Here is a 19014-nt window from a genome sequence, read left to right as displayed (position 1 = left end):
GTTTAATTAAGATAGTGGTGTAGATGAATCTAACATGTTCTTATCTTTTGCTCTTCAGGGCACGGTGGCTAGTACGGCTTCCTGTCTGCAGCTGCACAAGCGGGCAGAGCGGGTTGCTGCGGCACTTATGGGACGCCTCAACACCGGAGACCATGTAGCGCTCGTCTACCCACCAGGTAGACATCTGTTCCTTCACTGTCCCTGTCTTCAGTTTTCAGTTCTGTCTTTTAATCTTACACGCCAACACCTGAGGCAATTAAATTCTTATTATAGAAAAGGCTTATTCTTCGGTTATTCTAAGGTTCAATCATTTCATCAGCCATAATATATAAAATGGAAAACTGTGTAAATTATAAATGTTCTTGCACAGGAATCGACCTGATTGCCACCTTTTATGGCTGCCTGTATGCTGGCTGTGTCCCAGTGACTGTCAGACCCCCGCACCCGCAGAACCTGGCCACCACCCTGCCCACCGTCAAGATGATTGTTGAGGTAACACAGCGTCTCCTGACCTGCATCAAAATACTAATTAAATCCCTTTTACCACAGTTATATTACAATGATTAAACCTGGTGAATTTATGGATAAAATGTAATAAACTTTATTATATAGAAAGTCAGCTCTGCACTCTGAGGCGTGCTTTTCTTTCTGTGTGAACAGTTAAAAAAATGTAATATACTGTCTATATATGCTGTAATACTGTAGTATCTGTGTGTTAAAGGTCAGTAAGTCGGTGTGTATCCTGACCACTCAAGCAATAATGAAGCTGCTGAAATCCAAAGAGGCTGCTGCTGCTGTGGACATCAAGAGCTGGCCCATGGTGCTGGACACAGGTGAACTATGTGCACACACTCAAAAACACACTGAGGTCTTCAGCTTTGCTCCCATGTTGACATCACCCAGTAGATTTTTAAATAAAGGAAGGACATGGTCTTTGATTTCCATGTCTGCTGTAAAAACTCTGCTCCATCTACTCCTCTGTTTGTCCTCCAGATGACCTCCCCAGGAAGAAGAGTCCCCAGATGTATAAGCCTCCGACCCCTGAGATGTTGGCTTACCTGGACTTCAGTGTGTCCACAACAGGCATCCTAGCAGGGGTCAAAGTATGTTGAGAGAGATGTGATGAGGACAGTAGATACACATGGGTCATCTCAGTACTTAACAGGTCATGATGGGATGCTACCAGACCACATTTCTGAAGAAAGTTTATAGTTCTTAATATTTTATAGTAGAGATCATGAGTGAAACAACAATATGGTTGTAATTACAAGCTAGCAAAATACAAATCAGATGTTTGTGTATTACTGGGTGACAGTCTGAAAAATTTACCCTGGAAGAGAAAGTTCTCAGCTTCAAGCGACCATCTACACACTGCTGAGGTGTCCATGAGTGAAACGATGGATCCTTAAAAGCTCAAGGAGTTGTATTTAAGTTGAATTTCACTCCAGGACCCAGTTTTAATGCATCATTGTGTGTTATGTCTCTTTTAGATGTCTCACGCTGCCACTAGTGCCTTGTGTCGCTCCATCAAACTGCAGTGTGAGCTCTACCCTTCTCGGCAGATCGCCATCTGTCTGGACCCCTACTGTGGCCTGGGCTTCGCTCTCTGGTGCCTGTGCAGGTGAACCAGCAGCTCTAAAATCAGAAATAATATTATTAGGGTTAAATAGCCTTTGATAGCGTCTGAGACAAACATTGAGTTATTTGCTTTTAGCTGACTTTTTGTGTCTTCCTGCTCAGCCTCTCTGTATGCTTCTGGTTTCAGTGTGTACTCGGGCCATCAGTCGATCCTCGTTCCCCCTCTGGAGCTGGAGAGCAATGCGTCTCTGTGGCTGGCGGCGGTCAGCCAATACAAAGTGCGCGTTACCTTCTGCTCTTACTCAGTCATGGAGATGTGCACCAAGGGCCTGGGTTCACAGACAGAAGCACTGCGGGTCAGTTTGTCTCTTCAGTTGTCTGGTGTCTCATGGGAAGCAACAAAGTGCAGCATTTTCTTCCATAAAATTTAAGGAGTTCTCTTCAATGGCTGTTTTTTTTCCCTGTGGTGCTGTTGCCACAGCAATGATTATGGAAACAAAGTCAGGGATACTCAGGGGTGAAACACTTCTCTTCTCCTTATCCTTGAGCTGATTTCTTCCAGCACTTGAGACTGAGATTTTTTTACAAATCATGTCAGTGTTTTAATGAGTAGAGCCTATCTATTAGAAAGCTCATAACACAGTTCTATTAATGTGAAAACGTAACCATTAAATTTTTCTCATTAGCTCCAAGTTTATATGCAAGTTTATGTGACATTATTACTGTAATTTCAGTCTTTCAGCATGCTCAGCTGATCCAACTCTTCTTTTTTTCCCCATCTACAGTTGCGAAATGTGAACCTGTCTTGTGTGCGTACGTGCATGGTGGTAGCAGAGGAGAGGCCTCGCATATCACTAACTCAGTCCTTCTCAAAGATTTTCAAGGACTTGGGGCTTTCACCACGTGCCGTCAGCACCACCTTCGGCTGCAGGGTTAATGTGGCGATCTGTTTGCAGGTAAGCATCCATCATTAGAAGAGGAAGAGTGGAGGGTTAGAGAGGTATAGAGTAACATGCAGTTAGACAAAAAAATTTAAAATGTGGGATTGGCAACACTTAACGTGTAATGGAAAATCCTCTGCTTTATTCTGCTTGGCCAGCTAATTCACTAAAAATGTTAATTGTGGAAGAAGTGAGGAGGACACAGTGGAGATGTGTGATACCTGGTCAGTTACAGGAAAAGATTGGTTGTTGTATGGAGTCCTGAAACTGACAAAAGGCAGTACAGATTTATAACTGAATACATGAATCAGCAATACTGTAAGTTAAGTAGTTAAAATGGAGTGCATAAAGAAATATGAAGCTTTATACCTTTTCTTTAACCTCCAATCAGTTGATTTAAAAAAATTAAAAAAAATCTTTATATATGTAAACTCCTTTAACATGCTAAAACCTCTAAACATAGACAAAACAGTCCAAAACTTTTTTATCTACTAATTGGAGACAAAGGTAAAGTACAAACCTTTTGTCTTTGCTTATCAACTAATTGGAGTTTAAGAGAAAATTATAAAACTTCAAATTTTATTCTACACTGTTTTTAATTATTTAAAAACAATAGTTGTAACCACCTCTGTTCTCTAATCACTATTTTAAAATCACTCTTGTTCCCACCTACATCACTGGGTTCACTGATTTCAGTCACTCCTCATTGACTTGTTTTTGTAAATAATTTAATTTAATTAAATAAATGATTGTCATGAGCCAGTTCATGACAACTATTTATTGATGTCATCTTTAATATTTTTTTTACTTTTACTTTACTTTTGTCAGTTGTTGGGGCTCCATTGATGTTTTTTGAACTATCGCATAAATAGTTGAGTTGAGTTGAACCCTTCGTGATAGTTTAATTTGATTTTGGGGGGTTTGTGGTTTCACAGCTTCTCAGTCTGACTGTGTTCATTTTTTTTCTTTTCTCCCGTGGCCCTTTGATGTTCTGTTTTAATTATCTCTTCAGTCACTGGTGATTTTTTTTTTTTCGCTTGTTTGTTGTGTGTGCATGTGTGTCCACATATATAAATATATACATGTATATATCTTTATTTATCTGTCCCCGTCAGCCCAACAGGTTAGGGAAACTGGCTGAGCAGGTACTGTAGGATAAGAGTGGCTGTTTGCTCATTGGGCTGCCGCTGGGTCTTTGTGTTCATGCGTGTTCGTGCATGTGTGTTTGTTGTTTATCCTGCATAATGTTCAAAAATGCTTATTATTTACTGATTTTTCTCTTTGTTTTCTTTTTCTCTGACAAGCTTCAGCTCCACCTCGCTACAATTCATTTTTTTTAGCCGAGTTTTATCAGTAGTGGCTGGCTCTCGACCATTGCTTTATGATGCACTACTTTACATTATACCATGAACGAGCAGCATGAATTGTTAGGAGAAATTTATAATTTGAAGCGTGTCAACCCTTTAGCCTTTATTCCAGAAAGTGATGCATACATTTACAATGAGGTAGAATTGTTTATGTATTATTTAATAACTAGTATAAGGACGTTTTTTTGTGAGATTTTTGACAGTTCTTATATTTAACTTTCATTTACCACACCTAGTTAGTTAGTGTTAGTTTTAGTAAACATTTAGTAATATTTAGTTAAATCATGAATATTCTCATTCTCTTCCCCACCAGAAATCATTTACTTAGAGAGGCTGTTGTTTTTAATTTGTTTATTCCCCTTCAAATTGATGATATCTCACTTTTAAACTCATCAATAACAAATACCACACACAGTTTTGACTCTTCAGCTGTATTGGTTGAGCAAACTTGTTCATTCAAGGTTCATTGAAGGAAATGTTTGACATTAGAGATTGATGCACTCTTAATTAGGCTAATCACTCTGTTGGCTTTGGTTTCGATGGCAAAGACTAATTTCTGGATTGGGTCTCGGTGAGGTTTTCCAAAAAAAAAAACGCTCTTTTGCTGAAACCTCTGCTTGGCTCGACGTGCTGGTGTCCCCCGGCTCATTATACTGAATTAGCCCTCTCTGTATGTTTTGGCTTTGACCTTGCAGACGGCCATACAGCGACTCATTGCTAGCTTGTGCTCTGGCTAAACTCTGGCAAAGGAGTGATGGAAAACATAATGTGTTGTGACTTGTCTTATGGCAGTAATGATGACAAATCCCAAAGCAGAAAGAATCAATATCTGATGACTAGAGTCAGTACTTGAGAAATGGTTCAATTAGATGTCGGCTGCATGGCAGAGCTATGGACATTTAATCAAAATAAATGATGCTCAGTTAGAAGTTTCTGAAATTTATGTGCCTTTTTAGTTACAGAAGATAAACAATTGAAGGAAATGAGCTACAGTTAATTTATCATTTCTCATAGGCCTCTGATAAGGCTCTGTAGCTTGACTTACTCTTGACAGCATTAGAACAGGTGAATTTAACTCTGCAGTTACTTAAACTGTCTGTGGCGACATGATTGAGTTTTGCCAGAGTCCTAACTATCGTAGCCTGGCTGGTTGACTTCTGGCTGCCCCCCCCCCGCTTTGTCAACAGTTGTATCATAAGCAGCTTCCACCTCCCCCTCCACTCAGGCATGTATGAATGTCAGGGCTGTAAGAGTTACATTATTGACTCATGTCACACTCTGCTTGTTTTTCTGCAGGGCACAGCCGGACCAGACCCCACCACCGTTTACGTGGACATGAGAGCTCTACGACATGATCGGTAGGGGACGCCACCGCAGTACTGTCACCACAGGAGTTGTATTTGAGTGCTAGAAGTGAACATGTCTAAAACACCGTTGCAAACATATCTAAACATATGAAATTACTGTTGCCATTCTTGGTGTTTTGCTACCCCTGTTTGTTTTTGTTTTTTTAATTATGTCTTCCTTTTCATTTCCTTACAAACTTACATTTTTCAACACTGTTAACTCAACAGTTTTTCCTTTTTTTTGTTTATATACAGAATGTAGGAAAAAAACTCCAAAACTTTCATTTTATCTTTTTTTTTTTTTGCATCTTCTTCAGGGTTCGCCTGGTAGAGAGGGGGTCTCCACACAGCTTGCCACTGATGGAGTCAGGAAAGGTACAGCGTCATGTAAACATGCACTAAAACACTTATTAACTGTGACGTCATGCTGCAAAGGGTGGTTCTTTTCTCAAACTGCTCTGACTGTCTGCTGTTGTAGATCCTTCCAGGAGTGAAGGTGATTATTGCCAACACAGAGACTAAAGGACCCTTGGGAGACTCCCATCTAGGAGAGGTAAGTCACAATTTCACCTGTTGAGTTTTTCAGAGCAGCCTTGTTTGACCATCACTGCTCCACCTGCTCGCATTTTGACATCAAAGTACGATTTGTTAGTGTAAACTACGCAAAAATTTGGTGATACCTGTGAGTTCAATTGTGTGCGTATCTGTGTGTGCTGTAAGGGAGGGTGTGATTACTTCTACAGTTTCAACAGCCATATTCATATTCAGCATGCATCGTTATTAGGTCAACATACCATTAAGCCTACCTATTATGAGAACTGTTGTATTAACCAGCTCTAAAATATTTATTTCACCATAGCCACAAAATAGTCTGTTCAGGCTGGTTTGGGTTTTACAGCTACAATGTCATCATCTTTTCAAATTAGCTGAAAATCACATTTTCAAAAGTCAAATTGGCTTAAAGTTTGATTATTGTGGAGGTGTGAAGAATAGAAACTGTATAAATGCAGCAGTAGTGGTAGGTTAGTGTGTAGTCTAAGTGGAATTGTGTTCCTTGGTAAGCTATGTTTAAGCAGATGAAAGACAAATGGACTTTGCTGCATGTATGCAAACGATGCACTGTTATGTATAATAGTTCATTGTGCGAACAGCAGTGATTTGCATCTGATGCATCTAGGTTACCGAAGTGGTGCTCAAAAAATTTGTCCAGGGTTGGCAGGTGTGCGCTTGTGACCCACAATCAGTTCATTCACATGTACTTAAGTAAACAGGTTACAGTCGACTACAGTAAGCTAATTTCTTATAGAAATGAGACTGGATGAAACGAAACAATTACATTTAAATAGAAGTCTGACTAAAACTGAAATTGGCCTCTCGAAGTCTGTTTCCACTACAGAACATTGATTATTAGTAAAATTCAGAGAAAACTTGCATCATAGGGAAATGCTGTGCTCTCACTACAGAGCCTGACCTCACACTGTTCCACCAGACCTCCTGTAACCTGGTTTCTTGTGTGCATGTCCACATACTGACTGAAAAATTGAGCGATTACTTACCGAGTGATTTCATCCTATGTAGACTATGTCTTGAATTGCTTTTTTCTTTTTTAAGTTTTGTCCACACACTGCAAACCCATTTCCCTCTGGGATAATAAAGTCCATCTTAATATTTATTGGGCTCATATCTGATCGAAGGCTCACTACAGTAACCCATAAACACTGTGGATAATCTGTGTGACTCCATTATTCTGTGTGTGATAGATCTGGGTGAGCAGTCCTCACAATGCCACGGGCTACTACACTGTTTATGGAGAGGAGGCGCTGCATGCTGACCACTTCAACACCAAGCTCAGCTTTGGCGACACTCAGACTGTCTGGGCAAGGACGGGCTATCTGGGCTTCTTGCGGCGCACTGAGCTGACTGATGCCAGTGGAGGTGAGAATCATCAGTTGCTTAAACTTGTATTTTTTCACCACAAAAAAAGTAAAGATATCTTCTACTTCGTCTTCTTTTAATAATAATAATTATAATAACTTTATTTCTATAGCAGCTTTCAAAGATGTAGCCCAAAGTGCTCAACAAAACAAGATCAGATGAAAATAAACAATACGTAAAAAAGTTTGATCTCAATACAATAAAACATTAACAATGATACCAGTAAAGTTACCCCGAATTAAAAGCCAAATTAAAAAGATAGGCCTTTAATTTCTTTTTAAAAATACCAGTTTGCTGTTCTAAGATCAAAGGGGAGGGTGTTTCACAGTTTTGGACCATAAAAACAGAAAACAGCCACACCAGATTACTTGTGGGACACTTTAGAAACTTTAGATCTGAGAGTTCTTGTTGGGACATAAAATGAAAGGCAGTCGCTGATATATGAGGTGTTAGGTTATGTAAGGCTTTATAGACAAATAAAAGTACTTTAAAATCAATTCTAAAAGATACAGATAGCCAGTGCAGTGATGTAAGCAGTTGGATAGTGTGATCTCCAGCTTTCTGAATTAACTGTAATTTTCATCTTGATTTCATGAACTTCCCAGATAAACTCACTGTGTCCGTGTGTATTTATGTGTGTTTGTCTCAGAGCGCCATGACGCCCTTTATGTGGTGGGCTCTCTTGATGAGACTCTGGAGCTGAGGGGAATGAGGTATCACCCAATTGACATCGAGACCTCTGTCATCCGTTCTCACAAGAGTATAGCTGAATGGTGAGTTTACTACTTGATTTGAATACACCCTTATGTGGTCAGAAGTTTATTCATTGCAAAGGTCAAACTATAGTTGAGCAACATGAATTTTGACTATTAACTGTTCTACATGTCATTTCTCTCATCCCCTCTTTTCTGCTTTTCCCTTTTCTTCTGTCCATCTGCCTTTATTCCCTCAACGCGTCCGCCACCTCCTCGTCCCTCCAGTGCGGTGTTCACTTGGACCAACCTGCTGGTGGTGGTGGTGGAGCTTGAGGGATCAGAGCAGGAGGCCCTGGACCTGGTGGCCCTGGTCACCAATGTTGTCCTGGAGGAGCACTACCTCATTGTAGGTGTGGTGGTGGTGGTTGACCCCGGCGTCATCCCTATCAACTCCCGAGGGGAGAAGCAGCGCATGCACCTGAGAGATGGATTCCTGGCAGACCAACTGGACCCCATATACGTGGCTTACAACATGTGAGGACCCAGCTACAGGAGGTTCACCCCTCCATGTGGCTTATCAAGCAGCAGGACAGTAGATACGAAGCTCAGAGCCAGAGTCAAGAGAGCGAGCTGCCCGCTTCTTGCAGCTCAATGAGACGTGAAAACTGCAAAACTTCTCAGCAAAATGGAGATATGATTGACATAAACCTCATGTCTGTTTCTCCCTGTGATTTCCTGCCTCAACAAATAATCTTTTTAAGAGCGTTTTGGTTTTGTTGGAGTGAGTTTTGTATGTATGACAGAAGATTTGACTCCTTAAAACCAGGACACCCCATAGCAGTACAGAAGGTAGTTAAAATATAATACTACACTGTGTAATTAACATGATTTTCTTTGTCAATCTCCAAAATTATGAATGTTAGTTGTGTTTGCCAGTACCCAAACCCTGACTTGTGTTCACAGAGCCTCCTGGGGGCATTAGAGATCGTATGCTTTTCATAAAGTTTATCCCACAAAGATTGTTGTTACATCAGTGGGAACAACTCGGCTGCACCCGAAAGGTGAACCCTGATTTTTTTTTTTTTTTTGTGTTCCAGCTCAGTTTAGATCATGTTATTGCTTTAACAAAAGAGGACTCAGCAGTGGCGTTGGAGGGAGGGGCGGCAGTCTGTCATTTGTTGCTCATTCCAGCACTAGTGCTTCAGTTTGTAGTGTCAGTAACAAAACGCTTATAAACAATGTTGTGGTTCGACTCAATCTTGTTCTTTTCTAAATCTAAAAATGTGTAATATACTGTAGTTATTTTATCTGAACAAAATGCAATATGAGTGACGTGGACGATGTTGCTTTGAATGACTGCAGACAGTAAGTGCCGATCATTCAAAGTCATGAGATGGCGAGGAATATAATCGTTGCTTACCGTAAGCAATGTGCCAAATGATATGAATTAAGCCTTAAGTGTTTTTTCAGACGCCTGTTCCTATCCTAGCTCCTGTTTAACTTAATTTTGTGAAGTTTATCAGCTGTTGGATAGGGAGGGAATATGCAGAAGGAGGTTAGGCCTGATATAAATCCTGCTCTTATTGCACCCAAAGTCTTTCATCTTTTTAGCAAACATGAATATACTTGATCCTAACATCAGCCATTACAAACACACATTTACTCCATAAATGTTTTTAATATTGTCTGTCCCCAATGTTAATTGTGTTGAATGTGTGTTTTATAGCAAAAGACTGGAAACAATAGTAGTCGCTGTGGGTTTGATGCAGAATGTCTTAGCCTCATTTTGAGTGCCATAAGGTTGAATGAGAGTAGAGCTGCATGTACTGTATGAGGCAAGTGTCTAATATGCTCATAACACCACAACCTCCCATCTTATCACATTGACTTTGTAAAGATTCACTTCACTGTATGTTGCTTCTTTTTTTCTATGTGCATATCCCTTCAGAAACAGGCCTCCAGCCTGCTGTAAGTATGTACAGGTTTTGTGTAAATTATTAATAGATGGAGGAGACGGCAGGAAGCATAACACAAAGACTGAATCTGGTAAATATGTGAACTTCTCCTTCACAGACAAAAAATTTGAAATGGATTCTCATGTGTGGACATTGGGGAAAAAGACATGAAAAGCCTTGTTAACATTTTTTTATAGTATGAATGAACAGTGGGAACAGGCCAGAGTGAGAAAAGCACACTCCGAGCACAAGGAGAAGACGGTGACTGCTGAGATGTCACATCCTCCGGAGCAAACTTTTGTTGTTAACATATGGAAAGATACATTTGTCTGATATACGGTTAGTTGTCATTATTTTCATAACATGATTTCTTAATGAATAAAAAAGTGCTTTTAACTGGAAATGTTTGTCTTCACTGGCAGCTTAACATGTCCAAAAAGAATATTTTAAGTTAGGTCAAACATTTTCTCAAGTAACCCTTTTTTTTTAAATGCGTCACTCTGACACCCCAGTAAACAGATATTTAAATGCAGATGCAGTTTGTATGGTCAAAGTAATGCTTCTTAAAGGCCCTCACAGGTGTGTTCAATTGTTCTGGCTGATTAAACCTCTGCTCAGGTTGAAGGTGGGCAGAGCTAGAATTACATGATGTCTCCATGTACCAATATGAACAATGGTGGAAGAAATATTCAGATCTGGTAGTAAAAGTACCAATACAGCAATGTAAAAATACTCCATTACAAGTAAAAGTCCTGCATGAAAAATCCTACTTAAGTAAAAGTACATAAGTATTAGCAGCTAAATGTAGTTAAAGTATTGCAGTAAAAGTAGTGGTTTGGTCCCTCTGAATGATATATTATTATGTATGGCATCATTAGATTATTAATACTGAAGCATCAGTGTGTAAGCAGCATGTTACTGTTGTAGCTGCTGGAGGTGGAGCTTGTTTCAACTACTTTATATACAGTTAGCTAGTTTAGTCCAGTTGCTCCCAACCTAGGGGTCCGGCCCCTCCAAAGGGTCACCAGATAAATCTGAGGGATTGCGTGATGATTAATGGGAGAGGAAAGAAGAAAAAGCAAAGTTCTGATACACAAATCTGTTTACAGTTTTTGGACTTTTTCTCTGATCTTTCATTTTTGGTGAAATATTGGATCATATGAACATTTATTGAAATGAAACCATGTGAGAAGTTTAGAAGGAAAAATCACTATTTGGTGGAGCTGTTAACAACTCATAGACATGTGAAATGTGACCCCGACTACACACTGCTTTTTGTAAGACGTCAAAAACCAAAAAGGTTGGAAACCACTGGTTTCATCTTCAACAATGTGTTGTATTTTAAAAGCTTGTAATATCATCCATTGTGCCAAATCTTCATCAGAAAAGTAACCAAAACTGTCAAATAAATGTAGTGGAGTAGAAAGTACAATATTTCCCTCTGAAATGTTGTGGAGTGGAACTATAAAGTAGCATAACGTGGAAATACTCAATACTTCAAGCTTAAGAGCGCTGTGCTGCAGTTATGGATTCTGCTTTAAAATGTACCGACTGGAAACTGCATAAAAAACATTTTGAAAAAAAAAAAATTTATATTCTCGATTCTGACTGGTGAGGGACCCCAAATGTTTTTTTCCTAGGATATCGAAGTCATGAGCCGCCCTACTCTGCCTCTCATTGGCTAGTACCCGTTGCCTTCGTTTGGTAGATTGGTTAGGTTCAGGTATTAGGTGTGAGATTGGTTATATTATTAGAATTAAGGTAAGAATATCAGGGTAAGCCAATCAGAGGCGGAGTAGGGCGGGTCATGACTTCGCCGTCCTAGGAAAGGAATATCGTGTACCGGACAACTGTGCAGCAGGTTTTTTTCAAATTCAGGCGCCATTATTGACCTGTAGCTAGGTAAGAGGACAGTGAGGCTTGTGGGCTTAGCTAGAGAAAAAGAGGACTTCTGAAAACACGTTAGTTAAACACTTGTCTGTTACTGAGCTGCAGAAGCGAAGAGAGGACATGATGCTACAATGACTGAACAGAAAATTTGAAATTGTGGGGAAGTCAGGGTAAGTGTTTGTGCTACATGTAGCATGATGCTATGCTATTCTCTTTTTTTGTGGGTTGGATTTTAATATGTTAATTTAAGAGAAAACAGTTAAATTGAACAAATATGCCCAGATTTGTGAAACTCCTATCTGTTCACCTAGTTGTATGCTGTCTTCTGAAATTTGAGCATCAGGAACTATACTATTGTACTATTTCTACATACACAAAAAAGTGAGATCAAAATCATTTATGAGTAAACAAAAGACTGCCACTTCATTAGGTACACCTGTGCCAAAAGTGTTCCTAATATTTATTTCATGTATGTTAATGGAGTGGACAAAATATTAGGAACACCATTCAATATAATGCACCCCAGTACACCACTACCACCCACTATGACCTCAGTAATAAACATAAAGTAGAATTATCACTGTTCTGACAATGTCAACAAAAATTGAAAATGTATAAGCTTCGTAAATGTAAAATTTATGGCAGAGCTGTTGTACTGTATTGCATTAGATTGCACAGGTGTACCTGATGAAGTGGCTGGTGAGTGTATACTGTATGGCATTTTGTTGGCAACTAAGTAACACATGTCTTATGGAAAGATTTATTTTACTTTTGTAAAGCCTGAAGATTTAATGTAGTGGTGATGGGTTGCAACCTAGACTGAACAAAAAGTCATGATCAGTATGATACAATCCGAATAACATTTGTATAAAGTTAAGACATGTAAAAACTTGCAAACCTATAATTGGTGCAGAAAATAGGAGGCCTGCTGAAATATATAGCTTACCATGAGACTTCAAGTTTATTTCCAATGGCTGAGGCTGTACTGCAACCAACTGACAAGACAGTCATCTTGATCAATAACATGGTTATTCTAAAAACACACTAAATACACACTAAATACACTGTCTATGGCCTCACTGATCAAACTACATCACTTTCAAGAAGTCTTGAAGACATTCCATCATTGTGAAAAGGACAACAAAGTAATTCTAAGCTCACTAAAATATGTAAAAATATGAAACCAGAATTAGTTTTACCTTTTATTGAATTTCTTTTTTTTTTCAAAAGGTAAGAGGCGATGAAACTAACAAAAATAAGTAATGGTGACAAAGTTCCACAAAATTATTCTACATTTTCATTTTCATAACAAAGTCTTACAGTGGTTGTATTGATCCTCAGTGAGGTGTTATAATAGTAGGTAAATATAGAAGATTTAACACTTAAGTACTTATATAAACTATAAAAAATCATAGTTATTATATTGTAAAAACATTGCAAAAAATCCTTGATGTTTACATTTTCATTGCAAAGTTATGCAGTGATAAAATTGGCCCTCAGTAATTAGTTATACATATTCACAACATTGCAAAAAAATCTTTGATATTTGCATTTTCATAACAAAGTAATACAGTGATAAGATTGGCCCTAGGTACTAAGTTGTAGATACAACATTGCAAAAAAATCCTTGATATTTACATTTTCATAACAAAGTTTTATATTGATAAGATTGGCCTCAGTAATTAGTTATACATGCTCACAACATTGCATAAAAATCTTTGATATTTGCATTTTCATAACAAAGTTATACAGTAATAAGATTGGCCTCAGTAATTAGGTATAAATGCTCAAAACATTGCAAAAAAATCTTTGATATTTGCATTTTCATAACAAAGTTATACAGTAATAAGATTGGCCTCAGTAATTAGGTATAAATGCTCAAAACATTGCAAAAAAAATTCGCTATTTGCATTTTCATAACAAAGTTAAAAGGGATAAAATTGGCCCTTAGTAGTAAGTTATACATGCTCACAACACAACAAAAAAGTCTTACAGTGGTTGTATTGATCCTCAGTGAGGTGTTATAAAAGTAGGTAAATATAGAAGATTTAACACTTAAGTACTTATATAAACTATAAAAAAAAATCATAATTATATTGTAAAAACATTGCAAAAAATCCTTGATGTTTACATTTCCATTGCAAAGTTATGCAGTGATAAAATTGGCCCTCAGTAATTAGTTATACATGCTCACAACATTGCAAAAAAATCTTTGATATTTGCATTTTCATAACAAAGTTATACAGTAATAAGATTGGCCTCAGTAATTAGGTATAAATGCTCAAAACATTGCAAAAAAAATTTGCTATTTGCATTTTCATAACAAAGTTAAAAGGGATAAAATTGGCCCTTAGTAGTAAGTTATACATGCTCACAACATTACAAAAAAGTCTTACAGTGGTTGTATTGATCCTCAGTGAGGTGTTATAATAGTAGGTAAATATAGAAGATTTAACACTTAAGTACTTATATAAACTATAAAAAAATCATAATTATATTGTAAAAACATTGCAAAAAATCCTTGATGTTTACATTTTCATTGCAAAGTTATGCAGTGATAAAATTGGCCCTCAGTAATTAGTTATACATATTCACAACATTGCAAAAAAATCTTTGATATTTGCATTTTCATAACAAAGTAATACAGTGATAAGATTGGCCCAAGGTACTAAGTTGTAGATACAACATTGCAAAAAAAATCCTTGATATTTACATTTTCATAGCAAAGTTTTATATTGATAAGATTGGCCTCAGTAATTAGTTATACATGCTCACAACATTGCAAAAAAACCTTTGATATTTGCATTTTCATAACAAAGTTATACAGTGATAAGATTGGCCTCAGTAATTAGGTATAAATGCTCAAAACATTGCAGAAAAAATTCGCTATTTGCATTTTCATAACAAAGTTATAAAGTGATAAAATTGGCCCTTGGTAGTAAGTTATACATGCTCACAACATTACAAAAAAATATTTGCATTTTCAGTACCATACACATAATGGCTAGCATTTTTAATAGGTATAAAAATATTGACAACAACATGACTTGTGTTTGCCTTGACTCCCTAATTCACATATGCTTCTACTCTACTGAGAAGCTCAGATGCCTTTTCCACTGCTTGCAATTCATTTTCTGCTTCGAACTGTCCATTTGGAATGTGGGGGAATGGATGACAGTTGGGATATTGAGTCTTTTTGGCGTCCACTCCCAGCGTCTTCAGATTGTCCACAATTTGAGGCAGATCCCTCATTTGAGGGTTGTAGAGGGAAACCTCTAAAGCAATGACTGAGATGGAGCTGCTGCTGGGGTTACCATGTCTTTTATACTGTGCAGCTTTGAGAGACTTTTCCACAGCTTGATGGACTTTGAATAGACACCACTCTGTGCTCCCCCCACCAGTGTCTTTGTAAGCTGCATTTAGATCACAGCGAGCCTGTCTACACCAGCGCTGGGCCTCCTCTCTGTTTGGCCTCGGGACGTTGTCATGATGGGTCCAAAAGTTGTAGGAAGGGTTGCCTCTGAAGAATCGCTCTCGACCACTTCTGTGATACCTGGCCTCTTGATTCCATTGCTGGTAGAAGTCTCTGAAATTTGATCTTCCCCCTGGACAGGATGAGCCAGAAGTTTTGCCTTTGCCTTTGCCTTTGATGAGCTCATCAATTCGATTCTGCAAGTATTTGAATGCCTCATTGGCGAGCGATTGGCAGTCAGGGTTTTTGTCAGGATGCCATCTAAGATACAGTCGTCTGATAGCTTTATGCTTCTCCTCCCTAGGAAGAGTCCAGATCTCTGCCAAACATTTGTCAATTTCCCTTTTAGCCTCTTCAACAGATGTTGGTGAGGATCTTGTAGATGACGGTTGGGAAGAATTTGGCACAGCTCCTGCTAGTAGCACCAGCTCCATGCAAGAAGCTTCAGCAGGTTTAGGCTTCTTTTCACATTTAAACTGATATAGATCCAAACAACTGACTTCAATTGGCTCATCTTCTCCAATTTCTATTTTGTATCTCCGTGAATATTGTCCAGAATACCCAGGCAGTTCTTCAACAATAACTGCATAAATATACTTGTTGTTAGTCATGTAGCCAACATATTCCCCCTCTTCAAAGTTATTGAGGATGTTCATGTCTAAGGAATCATGCCATTCTTCTGGAATATCTGTCCCAGGGGCAGGAGAATTGAGAGGGGAGGTTTCTGTTTCAGCACTGTCATGGATCCCATTCTTAGCCAGAGTTTTCTGAACATCTTGCAGATTGTCACACATGAGAAGTTGTCCGAGGACTGGAAGGTGACATGCCTCAATTCTGTGGCCTAAAAGAGCATTAATCACCTTCGTCAATATCATGTTAACTTCATTTATCACCTTAAAAGCTGTTTCCTCATTGTGTTTTAGGTAAAAGGTGCAACCTGTTTGCCCTTGTTTGGCGTAAACGTCAGTTTCAGCAGCAGTATTTTTTAGTGGCTGTTTCTCCAGCCAAAGCTCTGTTTCTAAGCTTTTGCAGCAGATAATCTGAATACTGCCAAACGTCTTTTCACACATTTCAGTGGCAAATTCTTGTGTTATTTTTCCCTGAGACTGCTCTCTAATAAGACAGACTAGTCCATGACGAAATGCTCTTGAAGACAGATGTTGATCAAAAAATCCACTAAATTCACAGTTAGTTTGCTCACAAAGCTGCATGTGTGATTCCACGATTTTCTCCTCAGTGAACTTAGACAACATTTTAGGCTGAAATTTTGGAGGCAGCAGTTTCAGCAATCGATGATGTTCATAAGTGTCTATACCCAAATGACATTCACTGAGTTTCTGAAGCAACAGGAACTCATCCTTCAGTGCTTCTTCTAACCTTTTAGTCTCAAATGTTGTGTCATTGTAGTAGAGTGTGCATGATGGGTTTAATTTACCATTTACTGCAGGAAGATATAGAGTCCTCACATCAACAAGGGACTGGCTTCCATCAGTTTTAATTAAATCAAACAACTGCTTAACAGCTCGTTTAACAGTTTTCTGTTGATTTGGGTTTAGTTGTGGTTTAGAACAGGAATCAGCATAAACTGCTGCCAGAACATTACAATACTGCTCTGCAGTAGGTTCCTCCGTAACACCGATTTTCTTGAAGAAATCTGCAAACATGACATCCTTTGGAGGAATCCTGTACAAGTATGGTCTGAACTCAAGGTCATGATGCAGTGAAAGAGATGTACTATCAGTCCTCACAAGTTTTTTGTCTTTTTCAACTAGCACAACTGGGAGACCATCCAGTGGTTGGCTTTCAAATGCATTTGTTTGCAAGTAGGTGTAAGAATTTCGAAACACATTAGCACGGGTTTTGATCAAGTTCTCAGTATCACAAGGTGACTGACAGATGTTGCTTATGTTTCTGGTTACACACTGTGGAGGTGGTTGTTCAAGAGCTCCTGCATTTTTCATTTCTTTCAGAAGTTCCTTTGACTTATAAACTGGTACATGGATAATTGCCATTGAAGACCAAATCAATTCTTGATGCTTAGGATCACTTTCCATCAAAGATCCTCTGATTTTAACAGCAGCTGTCTCAGTGGTGAATGGTTGGTGATAGTTGCACAGTTCCTTTTTAATTTTCACAGGAAAAATGAACCTGATGTCGGCTATGCTGTCCAGCAAATTTTCCTCATTTTTTGCAATAGTTAAGGCTTCTCTGAAAAGCGTTGATGATTTACGTTTCAACTCTTCAAATGGACTGAATCCTTTTGCTTCTACTTCTAACTGGTGTGCAAAATTTATTATGTCATCTTTTGACACAACATGCTTCATTCCAAGTTCTCTGAGTAACTCTTCTGCTTGTGTTGTTGGTTGCAGATTTTCTTCACACACTTCAGTCCAAAATCTCTTGGGCACAAATCTTTCTTGTGGCAACATTGCCTTGTACAATGCAACACTCTCATCAAAGTAGTATGATGCCATCTCCAATCTGCCCTGAGAATTGGGGATCAATTTCACTGTCTTCATTGAGGACATGATTTTGTCCTTATGCTTATGATATTTGAAAGTATGTTGTAGTGACAGTAACAGTTTGAAGCAGTGAAGCTTTTGTCTCTCTGTGAGATTGTGTACAATGGGCAGAATAAACTTCATGAAATACTCCAGGTCAGTCAGGATTTCGATTTTCAATGTTTCTGATGCACTGCTGTTCTCAGGATTGTATTTGAGAAAAATGCTGTTGCTGGCAGGCAGGGTGAACAAATCTGGAAATCTAGCCATTGAATGTGTACTCATGTGGAGGATAAATACCCCTTTAGCTTCATCAATCCTCACTCGTGCACCATGTATTGTTTCAAATAATGGCAAGGATTTTAGCTTCCTTTGATACTCTTGAATGTCTTTGGTTTTGGATACTCCAGACTGCAGGAAGTTCTGAAGCTCTTTCATCTCTTCAGTGGAAATCTGGGAAAACTCTGAGTGGTTAATGTTGAAAACTTGGTCCAACACAGAACATTTATCATTCACATCCATAAGTTCGGAGAATAGAAGTGGACATGTCCGTCGGTCAGTAAAGAATGCACTGTCAAGCTTCATAAAACCAAGTTTAAACAGGATGCCTGATATGTCCTTTTCTGAGGCAAACTTAATCACGCTTGGCATGTCTTTCATTGTTTGCAGGAAGTGCTTGTTGTTTAACCTTGGACACACAACAGGTAAAATGCAGCAGTCATTGAAGAGCTGCCTCACAGCACTTAATGTCAGACTTTGTTTATCATCAGTAGATGTTTCAGATTTAATTTGACTTGTTAAGAACATCCAAAGTAATTTCAGCCACTCTGACATTGCCTTGTTTGGGACATGAAGACCACTGTGGGGATCCACTTCACAGCTTTCAAGAAGATGCTGAATTAATGGTTTCAAATAGTTGGCTGCACAGGGGACTGTCAAATTGTTGACAAGGTTGAATTTTCGTAGAACTTTCATCTGGTGTTTGTTGGTCTCATAATCTGCAAATTGGTCCTCATAGCCAATGAACAGACTTTCATATGTTGATATCTGCTTTGGAGATTTGGAGTTAAACACTCTCAAAATGTTATCTCTTGTGAGAAGAAGTGGAAGCCCATCGAGTAAACTGGAATTGTTCTTTGTGACCTTTATCAAGTCAAGATCTTTTAAGCAGAAATTCAAGAGCTTTGAGCATCGTGTTTGATCTCTGATCAGAGTGGCAGTTATGGGCAGGGGTAAATCCTCATATGTTTGCATTGGGTCATTGAGGGGTTTTGCTCTCAGAAAAGTTTGCACAGTTGAAGGACTCACATCTTTCAGTTCAATACCAGCTGTTT

General features: G+C 38.6%; 3 protein-coding genes across 5 annotated transcripts in view; 2 read left to right on the top strand and 1 right to left on the bottom strand.

The window, feature by feature from the left end:
* The window catches only part of dip2a (disco-interacting protein 2 homolog A), an 89380-nt gene extending 79160 nt beyond the window's left edge, over positions 1–10220 (top strand). For all 3 annotated transcript variants that reach the window (XM_042425921.1, XM_042425920.1, XM_042425919.1), the window contains 13 exons: positions 59–176; positions 371–492; positions 722–833; positions 994–1103; positions 1491–1621; positions 1766–1934; positions 2364–2534; positions 5183–5244; positions 5550–5607; positions 5711–5785; positions 6993–7167; positions 7817–7940; positions 8148–10220. In XM_042425921.1, the coding sequence (XP_042281855.1) occupies positions 59–176; positions 371–492; positions 722–833; positions 994–1103; positions 1491–1621; positions 1766–1934; positions 2364–2534; positions 5183–5244; positions 5550–5607; positions 5711–5785; positions 6993–7167; positions 7817–7940; positions 8148–8400 (1680 nt within the window). In that variant the 3' untranslated portion in view covers positions 8401–10220. The remainder of the gene's footprint in view (positions 1–58; positions 177–370; positions 493–721; positions 834–993; positions 1104–1490; positions 1622–1765; positions 1935–2363; positions 2535–5182; positions 5245–5549; positions 5608–5710; positions 5786–6992; positions 7168–7816; positions 7941–8147) is intronic.
* Positions 10221–11686: 1466 nt separating this feature from the next.
* The window catches only part of LOC121906473 (zinc finger protein 774), a 26171-nt gene continuing 18843 nt past the window's right edge, over positions 11687–19014 (top strand). The window contains exon 1 of the mRNA XM_042425333.1: positions 11687–11877. The gene's annotated coding sequence lies outside the window, so the exon portion shown is untranslated. The remainder of the gene's footprint in view (positions 11878–19014) is intronic.
* Positions 14774–19014, bottom strand: part of LOC121906492 (sacsin-like) — a 13001-nt gene continuing 8760 nt past the window's right edge. Inside the window, exon 4 of the mRNA XM_042425362.1 lies at positions 14774–16020. Coding sequence (XP_042281296.1) covers positions 14774–16020 — 1247 coding nt within the window. The remainder of the gene's footprint in view (positions 16021–19014) is intronic.

Source organism: Thunnus maccoyii, chromosome 11 (genome assembly GCF_910596095.1).
Source record: "Thunnus maccoyii chromosome 11, fThuMac1.1, whole genome shotgun sequence".
Lineage (NCBI taxonomy): Eukaryota > Metazoa > Chordata > Actinopteri > Scombriformes > Scombridae > Thunnus > Thunnus maccoyii.
Note: the sequence above shows the minus strand (reverse complement) of the source record. Positions and strands in the feature narration are given on the sequence as shown.